The sequence below is a fragment of the Leucoraja erinacea genome, chromosome 13, assembly GCF_028641065.1.
Source record: "Leucoraja erinacea ecotype New England chromosome 13, Leri_hhj_1, whole genome shotgun sequence".
In the NCBI taxonomy this organism is placed as follows: domain Eukaryota; kingdom Metazoa; phylum Chordata; class Chondrichthyes; order Rajiformes; family Rajidae; genus Leucoraja; species Leucoraja erinaceus.
This window is the reverse complement of record NC_073389.1, coordinates 2,739,786-2,758,853: the sequence shown is the minus strand read 5'-3', so window position 1 is coordinate 2,758,853 and position 19,068 is coordinate 2,739,786. Positions and strand designations below refer to the sequence as shown.

At 45.9% G+C, this 19,068-nt stretch overlaps 1 protein-coding gene across 1 annotated transcript in view; it reads right to left on the bottom strand.

Moving 5' to 3' along the window:
* LOC129703097 (plexin-D1-like) overlaps positions 1–19,068 on the bottom strand; it is a 95,698-nt gene that overhangs the window by 31,050 nt on the left and 45,580 nt on the right. The window contains exon 4 of the mRNA XM_055645295.1: positions 949–1,049. Coding sequence (XP_055501270.1) covers positions 949–1,049 — 101 coding nt within the window. The remainder of the gene's footprint in view (positions 1–948; positions 1,050–19,068) is intronic.

The window sequence follows — 19,068 nt, the reverse complement described above, 5'->3', positions numbered from 1 at the left end:
CTTAAAACTACTGCTTACCTTTTTTCCCAATGAGCCAATGAAAGCGCGTGTGTTTGCGCGTGCACAACTGATCTGGCCTGCATGAAGTCTCAGTTTGCCCAATCCAGCCAGTGACCTAAAATGAGTTTGACACCCCTGCATTAAGGGGAAGTATAATTGGGTCAATAATTTATTTTTTTTTTAATGGGGGCAGATTTGTAGGTTAATAGGCCCTCTGTAAATTGACCCCAGTGTGTACAGAGTGGGTGAGAAAGTGGGATAACACTTTAACTATGCTAAACGTTATTCACATTATTCCCTTTATCATGTATCTGTACACTGCGGATGGGTCGAATGTAATCGCGTATTGTCTTTCCGCTAGCTGGTTAGCACACAACAAAAGCTTTTCACTGTACCTCGGTACACGTGACAATAAACCAAACTCAACTCAAATGAGAAGTGAGTATAGGTGGGGAGGGCCCACTATGAAGAGTCTAGCATCAGGTTGGGTCCAGAATGTTCATGCCCATAGTATTAGTTTTATATATAGTATTATTTATAGTATTATAAAGACCAGGAGGTTGGACAGTAGCAGGAATAACATAAACCAAATAAACAACCTTGAAATTGTGCAGAAAAATACTCCTGCTCAAAAATTGTCCTGATTTTGATTACAAAACAGATTGACATCAGTGTGTAGGAAGCAACTGCAGGTGATGGTTTAAACCAAAGATAGACACAAAAAGCTGGAGTAACTCAGCTGGTCAGACGCATCTCTGGAGAAAAGGAATGCGACGTTTCGCGTTCTGTCTGAAGAAGGGTCTTCACCCGAAACGTCACCTACTCCTTTCCTCCAGAGATGCTGTCTGGTGCTCCGAGTTCCTCCATCTTCAGATTAACATCAGTGTTGCTTTACGAGGTAGATGTACAGCAGTGTTGCTGCTACTGGGCTGCTTTGTACAAACAGACCTTTCCTCGTTCACACACCATCCACAGTACGGGTCCTGTGCCGACAAACAATCTTCACACGAACTGTACTGGCTACAGTTTGCCACCTTCAGCCGTCTCACCTGCAGAGCCAAGAGAAAAGAAATGTATTAGGAATCTCCTAACACACACAAGTTCATATGTTCATAAGTGATAGGAGAAGAATTAGGCAATTTGGCCTATTAAGTCTACTCCTCCATTTAATCATGGCTGATATATCTTTCCCTTTCGGGATGAATCCCCACGGGAGATTCATTTCTGCACCGTGTGTGTGTGTGTGGGGGTGTAGGTGTGTGTGTGTATATATATGAATGTATGTGAGATGCGTGTATGTGTTTGTGTAAATGAATGTATGTATATGTGTGTTGTATATATGTATGTGTGTGTGCGCATGTTCAATGATTCAAAGGTCCTGTATTGTCATGTTTAAGGTACAGTGACATTTGATTTGCCATACAGTCATTACCCTATTACACTTGGCCATACTCTCCTATCCCTATGTGAGCTTTCTTTCCTGTTAATTCTGGGGTCATTAACTATCCCTTTATTCCCTTTAACTCTGTCCTTGACCATCCCATTTGTCACCCCTTGGAGGAGAGAGAGAGAGAGAGAGAGAGAGAGAGAGAGACGTAGGCACAAACGACATCGGGACGAACAGGAAGGAAATTGGCAAGTAGATGTTGTGGGAATTACAGACACATGGCTGCAAGACGGCCAGGGCTGGGAACTGAATATTCAAGGATATACCTCCTATCAAAAAGACAGACAGGTGGGCAGAGGGGGTGGGGTTGCCCTGTTGGTGAGGAATGAAATTCAGTCCCTTGCAAGGGGCGACATTGAAATAGGAGATGTGGAGTCAGTATGGATAGAACTAAGGAATTGTAAGGGTAAAACGACCCTAATGGGACTTATCTACAGGCTCCCGAATAGTAGCTTGGACATAGGGTGCAAGTTGAATCAGAAGTTAAAATTGGCATGTAGTAAAAGTAATGCTGTGGTTGTTATGGGCGATTTCAACATGCAGGTAGACTGGGAAAATCAGGTTGGTACTGGACCCCAAGAAAGGGACTTTGTAGAGTGCCTTTGTGATAGATTCTTTGAACAGCTTTTATTGGAGCCTACCAGGGAGAAGGCAATTCTGGATTTAGTGTTAGGTAAAGAACCGGATTTGATAAAGGACCACAAGGTTAATGAGCCATTAGGATGGTCAGGTTTAATCTACAATTGGAGAGGGAGAAGGGTAGATCGGAGGTGTCAGCATTGCAGTTGAATAAAGGGGACTATGGGGCCATGAGGGAAGAGCTGGCCAAAGTTGGCTGGAAAGATACACTAGCAGGGATGACAGTGGAACAAAAATGGCAGGTGTTTCTAGGAATAATACAGAAGGTGCAGGATCAGTTCATTCCTAGGAGGTAGAAAGATTCCAAGGGGAGAAGGGGACGACCATGGCTGACAAGGGACTTCAGGGACAGTATAAAACTTAAAGCGAAGAAGTACAACGTAGCAAAGATGAACAGGAAGCAAGAGGATTGGGTAATGTTACCCAATTGGGTAAAGAACAACAGAAGATAACCAATAAGACACTACGGGGAGAAAAGATGAGGTAGAAAGGTAAGCTATCCAAGAATATAAAGCAGGATAGTAAAAGCTTCTTTAGGTATGTGAAGAGGAAAAAATGAGTTGAGACCAAAGTTGGACTCTTGAAGACTGAAAAAGGTGAATTTATTATGGGGAACAAGGAAATGGCAGATAAGTTGAACAGGTACTTTGAATCTGTCTTCACTAAGGAGGACACAAACAATCTTCCTGATATAGTAATGGCCAGAGAATCTGGGTTGACAGAGGAACTGAAGGAAATCCACATTTGGCAGGAAATGATGTTGGATAGACTGATGGGACTGAAGGCTGATAAATCCCCAGGGCCTGATGGTCTGTATCCCAGGGTACTTAAGGAAGTAGCTCTAGGATGCTTCGGTGATCATTTTCTAATGTTCTATAAACTCAGGATCAGTTCCTGTGGATTGGAGGGTAGCTAATGTTATCCCACTTTTTAAGAAAGGCGGGAGAGAGAAAAATGGTATTGGGGGTAGAGTGCTGACATGGATAGAGAAGTGGTTGGCTGACAGGAAACAAGAGTAGAGATTAACGCGTCCCTTTCAGAATGGCAGGCAGTGACTAGTGGGGTACCGCAAGGCTCGGTGCTGGGACCGCAGCTATTTACAATATACATTAATGATTTGGATGAAGGGATTCAAAGTAACATTAGCAAATTTGCAGATGACACGAAGCTGCGTGACAGTGTGTACTGCGAGGAGGATGTTATGAGAATGCAGGATGACTTGGACAGTTTGGGGGAGTGGGCAGATGCATGGCAGATGAAGTTTAATGCAGATAAATGTGAGGTTATCCACTTTGGTAGCAAAAACAGGAAGGCAGATTGCTATCTAAATGGCATCAAGTTGGGAAAAGGGGAAGTACAACGGGATCTGGATGTCTTTGTACTCAGTCTATGAAAGTAAGCTTGGAGGTACAGCAGGCAATGAAGAAACAATGGCATGTTGCCTAACACGAGGACAAAGAGGTCTTTCTGCAGATCATCACATTGTGTGCAGTTCTTGCTTCAGCCAGGTTAATTCCCAACTCGGTGTTTCAGGAGCTGGTACCTGGATGCACTTGTCACTCACAGTGTAGCAGCCAGATGCACCAGCGATGTCCTTGACCTCCCATAGATTGTTAAGGGCTTGAACACACTAGAGGCAGGAAACATGTTCCCGATGTTGGGGGGAGTCCAGAACCAGAGGCCACAGTTTAAGATTAAGGAGTAAGCCATTTAGAACGGAGACGAGGAAACATTTTTTCTCACAGAGAGTGGTGAGTCTGTGGAATTCTCTGCCTCAGAGGGCGGTGGAGGCAGATTCTCTGGATGCTTTCAAGAGAGAGCTAGATAGGGCTCTTAAAAATAGCATTCAGGGGATATGGGGAGAAGGCAGGAACGGGGTACTAATTGGGGTTGATCAGCCATGATCTCATCGCTTGCTCGAAGGGCCAAATGGCCGACCCATGCACCTATTGTCTATTGACCTTCGCCCATGAGGATTTTCTGCACTCTGTCCGTGACAGCCTGGATCCTGGCACCAGGAAGGCAGCACACCATCCTCACATCCCGTCTGTTGCCGCAGAAACCCCTGTCCGTACCTCTCACAATGGAGGCTCCAACCACCACTGCTTTGCCTGACATCGGCCTCTTTGGTTTGGGCTCAACAGCACTTTTTGCTTCGCAAGCTCAATGCGTCAACATCTTCTGTCCCGACAGCTTCCAAGTGGGTGAACCTGTTCACAAGAGCCGGGGATCTGTGCATTCTATGTTTACTTCCCTTTCTCACTGTCACCCACCTTCTCTCTTCCAGTACCTTAGGTGTAACAATCAGCCTCTCGGACAAACCTGAGATCATCCACTTGCTTCTCCAGTTTCCCAACTCGGTGTTTCAGGAGCTGTACCTGGATGCACTTCTCACACGTAGCAGCCAGATGCACCAGCGATGTCCTTGACCTCCCATATACTACAAGCATCGCACTGAATCACCTTGCCTGACATCTCCTTCTTTCGTCTCTCCAGAGTTTTGCGTAGCCACCTCGCCGAAGACTCACAAGGTATTTTACTCACAAAGCCACTCCCCTAGAGCAGCCTTGTTTATATTGACATAAATTGCCTAATTTACCAATTTACCCATTTACAAACCAAATTCCTCAGTTTTAAACTGTTTGGCCCCTGTGACTTACTCACCTCCCCCATGGGCTTCAGCCAATCAGTGCTTCGTCCTGCTTCTCCTTGTTGCTGCTTCTTCAAAATCCATGTAAGCTCTGTGTCAGGGGTGTTCGAAGCTCCCGCGATCGGGGTGGTCGAAGCTCCTGCAACCTGGAGTCCCAAAGTCACTCCCTAACCAAGGGACGCGAGCTCTCCAATGTCCGCAGGCTCCCACAGTTGTCGCTCCCAAAGTCAATCCCCAGCAAGAGGCCGCCAGCTCCTCGATGTTAGGCCGCAGCATGGACGGGGTACGATACAGAAAAAGTGGCATCTCCGTCGAGCGAAGAAATTAAAAAAAGATTCCCCCAACTCCCCCCAACCCCCACATAAAACCAAGTTAAAGATACACTAAAACATACATTTTAATTTGGAGTCACGCGACATATTGTCTCTTGCATTGCGCAAACACAGGATGCTGGAGCTCTGCTTCCAACAGCTTGGACCAAAAGTAAGTTTTACTTTTCCAGGTCTCTTTTTTATTGCAGGAAGCTTTGAGAGCTCCTGCTGGAGATTCGGGGTCGGAACCCCAGCGCCACCCGGCTCCCTTCTACAGGGACCGCCGGGGGGGGGGGGGGCATCCCGGAATCCCGGCTGGGAAAGCCGAAGCCAGAATCGCGGGGAAGCCCTTTATCAGGGACCGCGGGGAGAAACCCCGTTTACAAGCCACGCCGGCTCGGGGGGAAACTCAAAACATAAGGGAGCATCAAATAGGGGAAATCCCGGCTCCCGACACCACAAGGTCCGTGCTACAAAGTTCCACAAGATGCTACTGCACCCACTGAGTTTCTCCAGCATTTCGGGTCCCTGCTACAAGAACCGTGGGGGAATGTGTGACCCACGGGGAGAAGCCTAGCTGCGGGGACCACGGAACCTGAGAAGACCGCAGGTAACTGGCCTTCAGAGACCGCGGGAAGACCGCGGATAACCCGTCTTCCGAGACCGTGGGTAACCCGACGTTGGAGACCACGGGAAGACCACAGGTAAACCCGACTTCCGAAGACCATGGGAAGACCACAGGTAACCCAGCTTCAGGGACCGTGGGAAGACTGGGGATAACCCAGCCTCGTGGACTGTTGGAAAACCGCGGATAACCCAGCTTCAAGGGCAGCGGGAAGACTGCGGATAACCCAGGATCGGGGGCCATGGGAAGACTACGGATAACCCAGCTTCAGGGACCGTGCGAAGACTGCGGATAACCAAGCTACAGGGACCATGCGAAGAACACGGGTAGAACTGTGTTTGGGGGAAACCTCAGCTAAGGGGACCGTGGAAGACCATGGGCAGAACCGTGCTTGGGGGAAACCTCAGCTATGTGGACCGTGTGGAAGAGCGCGGGTAGAACCGTGCTTGGGGGACACCCCAGCTATGGGGACCGTGTGGAAGACACGGCTATGACCGCAGATGAGCGGGTAGCCAGCGACAAATTCAGATTCTGGCTGCCCGAGGAGGGTAAGAGCTAAAACAGGAGACTGAAAGGCCTAGACTGGTCAGGCCAGGAGGGTTCCCCTCCGACATGGGTTCGTCCTCGGATGTTTTACCCATCCTGATTGGCCAGGGAGGGCCATATCAGCGCAGGTCTCCTTGAGAGCCTGTGGCAGCACCCTTTTCAGGGCTGCCTACAAAACTCCCTTCTGCGAATGTGAGTGTGAGGGGTCAGTTGGCAACTGACTCTGAACTCGGAAGCATGTCCGAGGAACAGGTGCCGGCTGGGAGTTACCATGCACCTGGAAAGACATAGGTCCACATACACCAGCAGCCCTACGCTCCAATCAAGGACGGAAATCCAACCCGCATCAGGGGCCTTTTGGGCTTACCATAAAACCAACGGTAGTCATGATGGTAGGTGGGTCTGGTTCGTTCCGAAATGTAAGGTTGTGGACCATTTACAAGAAGGTTGGATGAGATTAATTCATACACAGTACAAGTGAGACAGTCTCGGAATATGGCTGGAGTTGCCTCTTTAGGCAGGCTCGCTATTATGACAGATGAGGCCTGTTCATTATCAATAAGCCCAACTCGCATGTGTAGTATAGACATTGAAACCGTGACTATCAATTCCCATGGGGTCAGCTTCATTCACAGGGCACCGGAAATATCTGAAATTTAACTGGATGGGCAATGGTACAGTTAAAACATTGCAAAATAGGCTAACTTCAGCTCCCAAGTTATTTACTAAATTAGTGCTTCGGGAGCTAAAAAATATTGTTAAGAACTATCTGGATGAGATTTAAATGCTATATTTTGCTAAGTTAGCTGTATCAGCCACAAAACCCATTTGAGAAATTGGGTTCTCATCTGTCCAGATAAATTTAAGTTGATACCAACTGAAATTATTGATGATTGGGATTACCTTTAACTCTATTAATCGTCTGGGACTCCGCTCCAAGGTAAGGGATTGGAATTAATTGAAGCCCGTAACAAAACTGATCAAACAGCCTTCTGTTCATCAAATATAATTGGCTTACAGCTGTGCTATTTGGGCCTTTGCACAATCAGAACTATACAGCATGCAAAAGAAGTAAGCACTCAAGTACCATGTGGTCATTGTTACCAGCTCTACGCTATTCCACTAAATCAGTAAATCTTCAGTTAAATTACAAACTGATATTATTGTTCACGATGAGAAATTGCTCATGCTCATAGTTACAGATGTGGATGGGAGAGTTACCAATTCTTCAGTTACATGGTATCAACTACCTATAGACACTGGGTGCATTCTGTGGATTAAAGGTTTATGCGAATATGCCTAATCTGCATGCTCTAGTCCAAGTTGATACACTTCGGTGGTGGTAAATGTTATTTACATGGGTGCAAACAAGTCAAAATATCCGGTGATAGTTTACCCAAAGCTCATTACGGTACACAATATGGGTGTTGGATCACAAAGTATTAAAATACATTGTGAACATTAAAGACCAAGAAGCTTGCATCCAGGCTCAATCAGCAGTGGAAAAATATGTGGCATATCAGTAGCGATGGTTACATTCTAGCTACACTAAGGAGGAATGTTCTTTTATGTCTTCCTCCATTTCTGCCTCATGAGACGGGTTTACAAAATTCAGCAAGTTCCCGCCTCAGGCATTTTCATAGTGCCAGCCATGGTTCCCACTGATGTGGGGAATGATAGAACCTCATATGGTTATTTTTAGACACAAGTATTGGTCTAGCCGTGACGCGGGAAACCGTCCTCAGCATGATATAATCAATTCATTGACTTACAGAGACTGAGAAGACCGTTCCTGCGACTCGGGTTGTTAAACCAACCATGAACGTGCTCGCTGCAGATCGCAGGGATAGCACCAAAAAATAACATTTCCTCATAAAGAGATGGGAGGTATTTGTTTTATGATTATATAATTCGGCACGGATGACTGAAGTTGTGTAGTTCAGGCTCATATGAGGGCTTGACAAATCATGATGTCTAAAGTGCCATCTACTATACCTAAAGTGCTTCATCATACTGGCTGGGAGGAGAAGAATCCACTCTTGGGGTCACCCTCCGAGTTCTAGATTATGAAGGATATCTGCAACTCCAAAACTCCCAGGCCTAGGGACGCAGAGATATGGGGTGCTACGTCGCTTTGCTGAAGGGCTCCAGCTACATCCCTGTCCTTGGGCTAACTCACATATAAGTGGTTATGCTCATAATGCTGCATGCAGCACAACGGGTCCAGTCATTACATAAATGTTGACTGGATAGGATGATTATATCTGCGGGCTAAATAACACTTATGTTATGACTTAGTCAAGCAGTATAGACCGGGGGCACCAGATCTCAAACTAGATGTTCACATATCCCATGAACCTTTGATTGTGTATGGTCACACATATACACCAGAATGTTAGATCACTAGAGCCTAGAGACTCTGAACTAGCAATATTGATAGTTACATCTAGCCTCAAAAGAAGGGATCACTACAGACCATCTTCAGGTGGTTATGGGTCTGGCTTATACAGGAGTAAATACTGACATTTCAAGTTACTCCACCAAGGCTGCAACAACCTCAGCAGCAGGGTTATGGAAGTTAGCGGGACTACATCCTAGCGGTTGCAGGATGGTCAATCTAGCAATTTTCCGCACATTTAGTACCATTGCCAGATCGGGGGTATTTACGAACTCTATGTTAAGTTCTGTTCATAGTTCCTCCCGGGTGAGGGAGGTTACTATTGTCATTATTCATGTCTGAATATGATAACATACTTCCTCCCCATGTCAACTAAGGCAGTGAGTGAAGCATGGACTCATTCCACGGCATGAAATCACAGATCTTTAAAATCTTCATGTAGTCACTCGCGTGACTCCGAAGTAAAATAGTAAGATTAAATGAGAACTTACCAGTTTGAAGTTTGATCTTTATTTTATGAGGAGTTACGTCGAGGGTTAACGTGCCCTCCGTGTCCACCCTCTATCATGAAGGTCAACTGGTCTTCTAGTTCTTATCTTACTATGTTTATTTCATCTACTGTTGTCTGTGATTTCACACCGCTGCTTTGAAGAATGTCGCTTGCTGGCGGGGTCTGCACGTAATCCCTCGTCGTAACTCCTCATAAAATAAAGATCAAACGTCAAACTGCTAAGTTCTCGTTTAATCTTACTATTTAACAACATACTAAAAACAACAAAGAAAGAAAAGGGCGAGACACGGTTGGTGAGGCTGCCATTGTACAGTGCCATGTATATGTGTGTGTTTGTGCGTGCATGCGTAATGAATGCCCACAATTAAGGATAAAGAGACAACAGTTTTCACCCAAAGCCTTAAAACTAATGAGCAAGGTACATGGGGTCAAGGAAAGAGCGTTCTCGTCGCGGCCCTGTGTCCACCAATCTTTCCACCACCACGCACAAGAAGCACAAGAAGCCATTGTATGCAGATGCCGAGAAGTGTGTTCAGCTCTGGCTGAGCAACCTCCAATCTTGTGTGTGGACTCGATAAGAAGAAGAAGCAGGATACATGATAACACACGCTAATAATGTTTGCAGACGTGAGCTAAAACTAAACCGCTGCCTGTACTTAATGACAATGTTTAGAAGACTCCAGAGAAATAGTAAGATTAAACGAGAACTTACCAGTTTGAAGTTTGATCGTTATTTTATGAGGAGTAACGTTGAGGGAATACGTGAAGAACCCCGCCAGGACGCATGCGTGTCATTCTTCAAAGCAGCGGTGTGAAATCACAAATAACTGTAATGACTAAACATAGTAAGATTAGAGAAGAGATACCAGTTGAGTATATGATCAAGGGTGGGAGCGGAGGGCACGTATTCCCTCAACATTACTCCTCATAAAATAACGATCAAACTTCAAACTGGTAAGTTCTCGTTTAATCTTACTATTTTACTTCGGAGGCACGTGAGTGACTATGTGAAGATTTTAAAGCTCTGTGATTTCATGCCGTGGAAACAAGTCCATGCATCACATCTGCCTTGATTATGGGGAGAATAGAGTTAACATCATTAGACATCAATACGAAATTGAAACCCAACGATTAAAATATTAACACCAATTATTGCCCCTATTTATGGGGTAAATTATATTACAGAACTTAAATTTGTTTCTGCAAATATTCCAGGTTCAATGACTGGATTGTTATAAAGTCGTTGGAAAGTTTCCTCCATTGACCATCCTGCTGTCTTGAGGATTTGGTCCATAGGAACGTCCAACTTCATAGCTGCCGATGTAGCTGCAGCCCTGGTGGAGTGAGATTTAAAAATGCTAGTGTCTACTCCAGCCTTTATTAGGAACTGTTTTAGCCATCTAGAGATAGTCTGGACTGTCACTGTTTTGAGTGGCTGTTTGTAGCTGATTAAAGTGACATTTCTTCCCTCTGATGATCTTAGTATACTCCATATATAATAGTAAGTGTGTTACAATACAGAGACGACCATCTGTCGGGAAGGCCCTGAATTCTGTTTTTAGGCCTGCTGACCCCTGTCTGTTCTGTTTGACTATTTCATTAATGCGAAAAGTTAAATTTCCAGATGAAATAATCATGTTGTCCAACCTTTGTTTCTGTGGTGACTGGACCCTTTGTGCCATGGCCAATGCCATCAGCATGACTGTTTTCATAGTCAGTTTCTGTAGGGACAGAGCTGTAGTTGGAGACCAGTTTCTTAACATGGTCAGTACAATGCTCACATCCCATATTTGGGAGTACCTGGTCCTTGGGGGATTAATATTAAAATGCCCCTCATGAGTTTGGTTACCAGGGTGCGTCCCAACAGAATGCCGCTCTGTTCCTTGCCACAGGTATGTTGACAGAGCACTTCTGACGCAGTTGATGGCACTATGACTGAGCCTCTCATCGTAATGGAGGCTTGCCAGGAATTCCAGAACAGACGGGATGTTCATAGATCTGTGGGTGATGTTTATTGTTGTGACAGTACTTCCCGTTTCTTGATGACACCAAGTACTGATTTTTTGATGGACTGTCAGTGGCCCGCTGAAATAATTCCACTGTTCGGTCCGTCAGTCCCAGGTGTAGTAGAGGTGCTTTCAACTCTATAAATTAATAGGTTTATATAATTATGACATGGGTAACTCCCCTTGTTGCAGGAAGAACCAGTAAATTAGGTCTATGATGGATGGCGATGCATGGTTCTAAAACCATGTCGATATCCCCGGGACCCATGGTTGAGTAGGCCAATCGGGTACTATCAAAATACCAGACGCGGAGTCTACTGTTTATTCCTAAATACCCGACTAATGAGGCAAAAGGCGGGAATGCATAAATAATCCCCCAATGCAGCGAAAAGGCATCTGTAGCCACTGCCCCAGGTTCTGGTTCCCAAGAACCTAATTCGATAACTGGTATGAGCATGGATGTGAATAGGTCGTTATCTGGTGTTCCATACCGTGCTGTAATTCCAGCAATACCTTCCCCAACATCCACACAGTGTTTTCATAGACTTAGCGTGACCTGTTTTCTGCCACTAAATTCAGTTTACCTGGTAATTTGGTAGCTGATATCCAAATATCTTTCTGGATACATTATTGCCAAATTGTGTTAGCCTGATGGTCACATGATGTCGATATGTTTCCACCCATATGGTTGACATATGCACCACGGTGGTGTAGTCAATTAGTAGTCTAACATACTGGTGATATAACCCGGAACAATATGACTTAAAGCCATGGAATGCACTCAACTTTCCCAGGTATTTATGCCCAGCGTTTGTAATGATGCCTCCTGTGCATTCCATCTCCCCCACAGCTGGAGATGGAATTGGTAGCATCCCATCCAAGTGCCCATCAGTATGTAGTTCCATAGACGGGTAGCTGTTAATGTTTGGATTGGAACAATGCCTAATGTTATGTTTCCACCATTTTAGTACCATGGTGGCCTCTGTTGGTAGCTTCTTTGGTCTGTCAGAATGACCCCCATAATTTTTGAGTGCACGCATGTTTGCGCTCAGTAATTTGATAATGTAAAGGTCTGATTTATGTGGCTGGAACACAGCCACTATAATGCCAATTATTCTACTACCAGTCTGATGGATGGCTTAATTTACTGCAAGCCTCCATTAAGGCGGTAACCTTTTCTTACGGCAAAGTCACTGACATGTGAGCTGAGTTAAGAGTGAAACCGCAGATGATCCATTGTGTTAAATACATCTGTGGTCACCTCTAATGGGTACTGTATAGTAAGCATCTTTTAATACGATGCTTGCCATGTAGTAACCTAGGATCAATACCTTTGCAATAACAAAGGTTCCCATCTAGTAATGAATATAAAGTACAAAAGTATTCAAATTAGTCAAATCTATGATGATGTGGCAACCACCATCTATTTTATGATAAAGATTTTTGGACATGAATTCCTGTGATTTGTGTTGGATGTCCTCCATTAGTCCTTTTTTATTTGGGTACTGTAGTTCATTATGCGCTTATGATTATTTCGTTGCCCGTAAGCATGAACATTCAGTTCGGTACATGCTGAACTGGAGGATTATGTTTTGAATAATTCTATGGTATAACCCTATACTTCTCCCTCCATGATTACTATAAGTAGGTTTCTGTAGTTGGGTCTGTGTTGAGGGTTAGCACATTCCCCAGGAAGTAGTTTTTAGACGTTGCTTTAATGAGCCCCATGGTTTCCCTCTATGTCAAGTTCTTTACCTGTTTAGATAAGTTGCCTCCAAATTTTAATATTGGTGGTATGGAGATTCCAGGTTTGCATAGGCCTGCAAATTAGGGTCTAAAGCCAGTTGGATGGTACTTCTTCCTAATGCTGTTTACTCGTATTGGTAGTTTGCAAAATAAGGCCAGTGCATCCTGGTGATATAGTGTCATGTCTTTTTTGTTTATTGTGCGGGCGAAACCCGTAATACCCGCTGTTAGGACTTTTGGAACTTTCTTTCGTTTCAAGTCCCTGCCCTGCCATGTTTTCAAATACACTGGTTGATACTGGGAACATTCGGTGTTTTGCAGTTCCCTGATGGTAAGTGTCTTCCAATAGGCTTTCTGCACCCCATGTGCACTAGGGGTATGTTCTGCACCCCTGTTCAGGTTCAGCCCAGAATTGACCCCCTATACTCCCCTCTGATGAGGGAGAACACTGTGCAGCCCTACAAGAGGTACTGCTGTAGGATTTACTAGCTGCCCCCTGTGACTAGTCTCCATCTCCCAGAGCCTGCCACTTACCTGCTCCAACAGCCGCTCCAGCTGGCTCCGATGCTCTCGGGCATCCAACAGGCTCCAATGCACATGGTCACTGGCCGTCGCGGCTGCTCCTGAAACCGCTACTCCTGAGTTCGCTCCTGCTCCAGTTCCTGCAGCCACTCCACCCGGCTCCAATGCTCACGGGCACTGGCCGACGCGGCTGCTCCTGAAGCCGCTCCTGCTCCAGCTCCTGCAATCAGCCCAGGATTGACCCCCAGTGTTCCCCTCGGATGAGGGAGAAACACTGTGCAGCCCTACAAGAGGGATTGCTCCTGCAGCCGCTCCAACCGGCTCCAATGCTCACGGGCACTGGCCATCGCGGCTGCTTGAAGCTCGTCCTCCTGCAGCCGCTCCAACCGGCTCCAATGCTCACGGGTACTGGCCATCGCGGCTGCTTTGTTCCCTGCTCCCAGCCGCTCCAACTGGCTCCAATGCGCACGGGCACTGGCCGCTCGCGGCTGCTCCTGAAGCTGTTCCAACTGGCCCCAATGCGCACGGGCACTGGCCGCTCGCGGCTGCTCCTGAAGCTGTTCCAACCGGCCCCAATGCGCACGGGCACTGGCCGCTCGCGGCTGCTCCTGAAGCTGTTCCAACCGGCCCCAATGCGCACGGGCACTGGCCGCTCGCGGCTGCTCCTGAAGCTGTTCCAACCGGCCCCAATGCGCACGGGCACTGTCCGCTCGCGGCTATTCAGAGTCGGACTCCTCGGAGTCAACGACCCTGTTAGTTGCTTGCTTCGCTCTCCCGCCCGGCTTGGCCGGTGTGGGAGCGAAGTCAGGAGCAAAGTCGGGCACAGCTGTTCCCATTATGGGAGATTGGCGTGCTGTTGGCTGCTGCCGCTGGCTGCCCGCAACTCCGCGGCTCTCTCCCGCCAGCTTTCCCGCAGCCTTCGTGGATCTGGTCCATGTCTCCACCTGAAAGGTAAGTGGACAGAACGCAGAGTCTTCTTACCTGCTGTTCCCGACTTTCAAATTCTGGAACGCAGTCTCCTTACCTGCTGTTCCCGGCTTTCAAATTTTGCTGCTAAGGGGAACTGCTGTGACTCATTGCAATGCGTGTTGCGATATGATACGCATGCGTCTTGGCGGGGTTCTTCACGTAGTCACTCACTTGACTCCGAAGTAAAATCTTACAGTCTAGTCATATCACACACCATCAAGCTTGCACATTTATTTACTAAAAACTGACAATGCTAGAGTTATTCAGTCGATTGGGCAGCATCTGTGGATTGAGAAACAAAGCCAATGCTTAAGATCTTTTCTGATACTACAAGCACTTCCAGCATTTTCTGTTTTTATTTTAGGTTTCCAAAAGGTTTTTGCAGTGGCACGGTGGTGCAGCGGTATAGTTGCTGCCTTACAGCGCCGGAGTCAGGTTCAATGCTGACTACGGGTGCTGTCTGTATGAAGTTTGTACGTCCTCCCAGTGACCACCTGAGTTTTCTCCGAGATCTTCGGTTTCCTCCCATTTGCCAAAGACGTACACGCATGTAAATTAATCGTCTTCGTGTGAGTGTAAATTGTCCCTAGTGTGTGTAGGGTAGTGTTAGTGTGCGGGGATCATTGGTCGGCGCAGACTCGGTGGGCCAAATGGCCTGTTTCCACACTGTATCTTTAAACTAAACTAAACTAATCATTTCAATTACGTTTCAAAATGGGATAATCGAAGCTGGTTTTTAATCAACCCATGTAAGTAAGTTTATTGGCCAGGTAAACACATACAAGGAATTTGCCTTGGTGCTTCACCCACAAATAACAACATGACATACAGTGACAGTTACGAATGACTCGGAAAACACTAAACATTAATAACAATAAGACATTAATGATAAAACACCATTGATCAAGCATGTGAACCAACAAAATACCAGATCAAAGGGAGGCTACAGATTTCTGGCTGTTGAGTAGAGCAACTACTTTTGGTTGAAAACTGTTCTATGTCTGGCAGCTTTGACAATCCGGAGTCGCCTTCCAGAGGGAAGTGATTCAAAGAATTTGTGGCCAGGGTGAGAGGGGTCAGAGATGATCTTGCCCGCTCGCTTCCTGGCCCTTGCAGTGTACAGTTCATCAATGGAGGGAAGGTTGCAGCCAACAATCTTCTCTGCTGATCGGACGATTCGCTGTAGCCTCCAGTGTGTCGTGCTTGGTGGCTGAGCCAAATCAGACCATGATGGAGAAGGTGAGAACAGACCTTAAGATGGCCGTGTAGAATTGGACCATCATTGCCTGTGGCAGATTGTGCTTCCTCAGTGGTGTGCGTGATCCTCGTCGCCAGAGTCGGTTGAGTTCTCCAGAGCGCTTCCCACAGGTTCTCCTCCGTCACTAGACCTTGAACGCAGCCACAGTCCCGCCGACGAGTATGCCAAATAATCCAGCGAGTGAGAGAAATCCGAAACGATGTTTGGAGGTACGGTATGTCCGATTATTATGAGTACCTCTCTCGTGAAAGTAATCTTTGTAGGGTTTTCACAGATGACACAAACGAACAAACACATACAAAACAGCAAGGAGCAGTACACTGTGGCCGCCATCGTTGGCAGCAGCTACACTGCAAGCAGCTACATGTGGCTTATAATCCAGCTTTGAATATTATACAGTACATTCTGTATAAATGAGAGATGGTGAGAATATGGTATTGTATTGTATTGTACAGTACATATAAATGAGAGATGGTGAGAGTTTGGTTATGAGCATGGATTTTTCCTTCACATTATTTGCAAGAAATGACTGTCTGGTTATTTTTAGGAAGTAATAATCTTGATGAAAGATGGAAAAGATGTTGAGTTTGCAGAATGTTCTTTGACAGCTAGTCCAAGACAGAAAAAAACGGATATTAAAAAAATCTGAAGAAGAATGGAAGAAGAATCTGAAGAAGGGTCTTGACTGAGTTACTACAGCCTCTTGTGTTTATTTAAACCAGCATCTGCAGTCACTGCAGTTGCTGAAGTAAATAAAATGAGTCTGTAATGGAATGATAGAATCAAAGCAAAAGGGTTTGGTAATGTTACCAGGAAACAGTGGGTGGGTTTTAAGGAGCTGTTGAACGTGAATTTCGTGTCCTGGCATCAAGGCCACAACCTTTCTCTCAATGCCAGCAAGACAAAGGAGATAGTGATCGACTTCAGGAAACGAAGCAGTACACATACCCCAGTTTACATTGACGGTGCCGAAGTATACATGGTTGAAACGTCAAATTCCTAGGAGTTAATATCACCAACAACTTCTGACCACGCATATTAAAGCAAGACCAAGGAAGCACAACAACGCCTCTACTTCCTAAGAAGGCTTAGGATGTTCGGCATGTCCCCTACAACTCTCACCTAATTCTACAAACAGTTGGAAGAAGGCAAAGAGTGCGAATAAGAAGAGCCTTTTCGGGTTGGCTTCCAGTGACTTGTGGTGTTAGGCAGGGGTCATTGTAAGGTCCACTACTTTCACGTTATGTATTAATGATCTGGATGATGAAATTGATTGCTTTGTGGCCAAGTTTGTGGATAACACAAAGATATGTGGAGGGGCAGGTAATTTTGAGGAAGCAGGAAGTCTTGGACAAGTTGGGAGAGTGGCAAATGGAATGCAGCATAGCTATGTCATGCACTTTGCTAGAGGAGGCAAGAGAATGGGATTAACAATAAAAACACCAATTGCAAAATAGCAGAATGGTGCAATATTGTAAGGCAAAATCTGAGTAGTGCAAAAAAAATTGAAGTACATTCATAGAATAACCAAATGAGACTGTCCTTAAGTCTAGATGTCTGAGCTCTCAAGTTCCTGTATCCTAACCCTGTCCCATCAGGCAAAAGGTATAGAGTGTGAAAACGCACACTACCAGATTCAGGGACAGTGTCTTTCCAGCTGTTATCAGGCATCTGAATCATCCTACCACAACCAGAGAGCAGTGAAGAAGGGTTTCGGCCCGAAACATTGCCTATTTCCTTCGCTCTGTAGATGCTGCTGCACCCGCTGAGTTTCTCCAGCACTTTTGTCTACCTTCCAGCCTCTGCAATTCCTTCTTAAACAGCAGTGCTGAACTACTATCTACCTCTTTGATGTCTCTTGGACTATCCTTGACCGGACTTTGCTGGCTTTATCTTGTGAAGCTGCTCTAGATAGAAGGTAGTGACGAGCCTGTGATGTACTGGGCTGTGTTCACCACACTCTGCAGGATCAGGCAGTCAAGAGCAGAGCAGTTGCCACACCAGACAGATGCACCCTACCAGAATACATTCTGTAGCACATCTGTTGAAGTAGACAATAGTCAATAGGTGCAGGAGTGGGCCAAATGGCCCTTCGAGCCAGCATCACCATTCAATGTGATCATGGCTGATCATCCACAATCAGTACCTCGTTCTTGCCTTCTCCCCATGATCTTTAAGCGCTCTATCGAACCCTCTTGAAAGCATCCAGAGAACCGGCCTCCACCGCCCTCTGAGGCAGAGAATTCCACAGATTCACAACTGCGAAAAAGTATTTCCTCATCTCCGGCTTACCCCTTATTATTAAACTGTGGCCCCTGGTTCTGGCCTCCCCCAACATCGGGAACATGTTTCATGCCTCCAGCATGTCCAAACCCTGAATAATCTTATATGTTTCAATAAGATCCCCTCTCATCCTAAATTCCAGAGTATACAAGCCCAGCTGCTCCATTCGATCAACATATGACAGTCCCGCCATCCCAGGAATCAACCTTGTGAACCCATGTTGCATTCCCTTAATAGCAAGAATGTCCTTCCTCAAATTTGGAGACCAAAACTGGGCACAATATTCCAGGTGTGATCTCACTAGGGCCCTGTACAACTGCAGAAGGACCTCTTTGCTCCTATACTCAACTCCTCTTGTTATGAAGGCCAACATGCCATTTGCTTTCTTCACTGCCTGCTGTACCTGCATTTTTACTTTCAGTGACTGATGAACAAGGACCCCACATCCTGTTGTACTTCCCCTTTTCCCAACTTGACACCATTTAGATAATAATCTTCCTTCCTGTTTTTGCATTTAACTCGTTAAGGTTAAACTCGCATTTATCCACATTAAACTGCATCTGCCCACTCACCCAACCTGTCCAAGTCACCCTGCATCCTCATAGCATCCTCCTCACGGTTCACACTGCCACCCAGCTTTGTGTCATCTGCAAGTTTGCTAATGTTACTTTTAATCCCTTCATCTAAATCATTAATATATATTGTAAATAATATTTGTTGAATCTTCTCAAACGCCTGTACGCTGATGTGTTTTCTTGATAACCACACGGCGACACGGTGACGCAGCGGTTGAGTTGCTGCCTTACAGCACCAGAGACCTGGGTTCGATCCTGACTACAGGTGCTGTCTGTATGGAGTTTGTATGTTCCACCCGTGACCAGCGTGGGTTTTCTCGGGGATCTCCGGTTTCCTCCCACACTCCAAAGCCGTACAGGTTTATAGGTTAATTGGCTTTGGTACAATTGTAAATTGTCCCTAGTGTGCATAGGATAGTGTTAGTGTGCGGGAATTACTGGTTGGTGCGGGCTCGGTGAGCCGAAGGGCGTTATTTTTTCTGCGCTGATTCTCTAAACTAAACATCATTATGAAGCAATGAGGTGACACGGTGGAGCCATCAGAGGCAGTCAAAATTAAAAACCTTTCAAAACAAATCTATC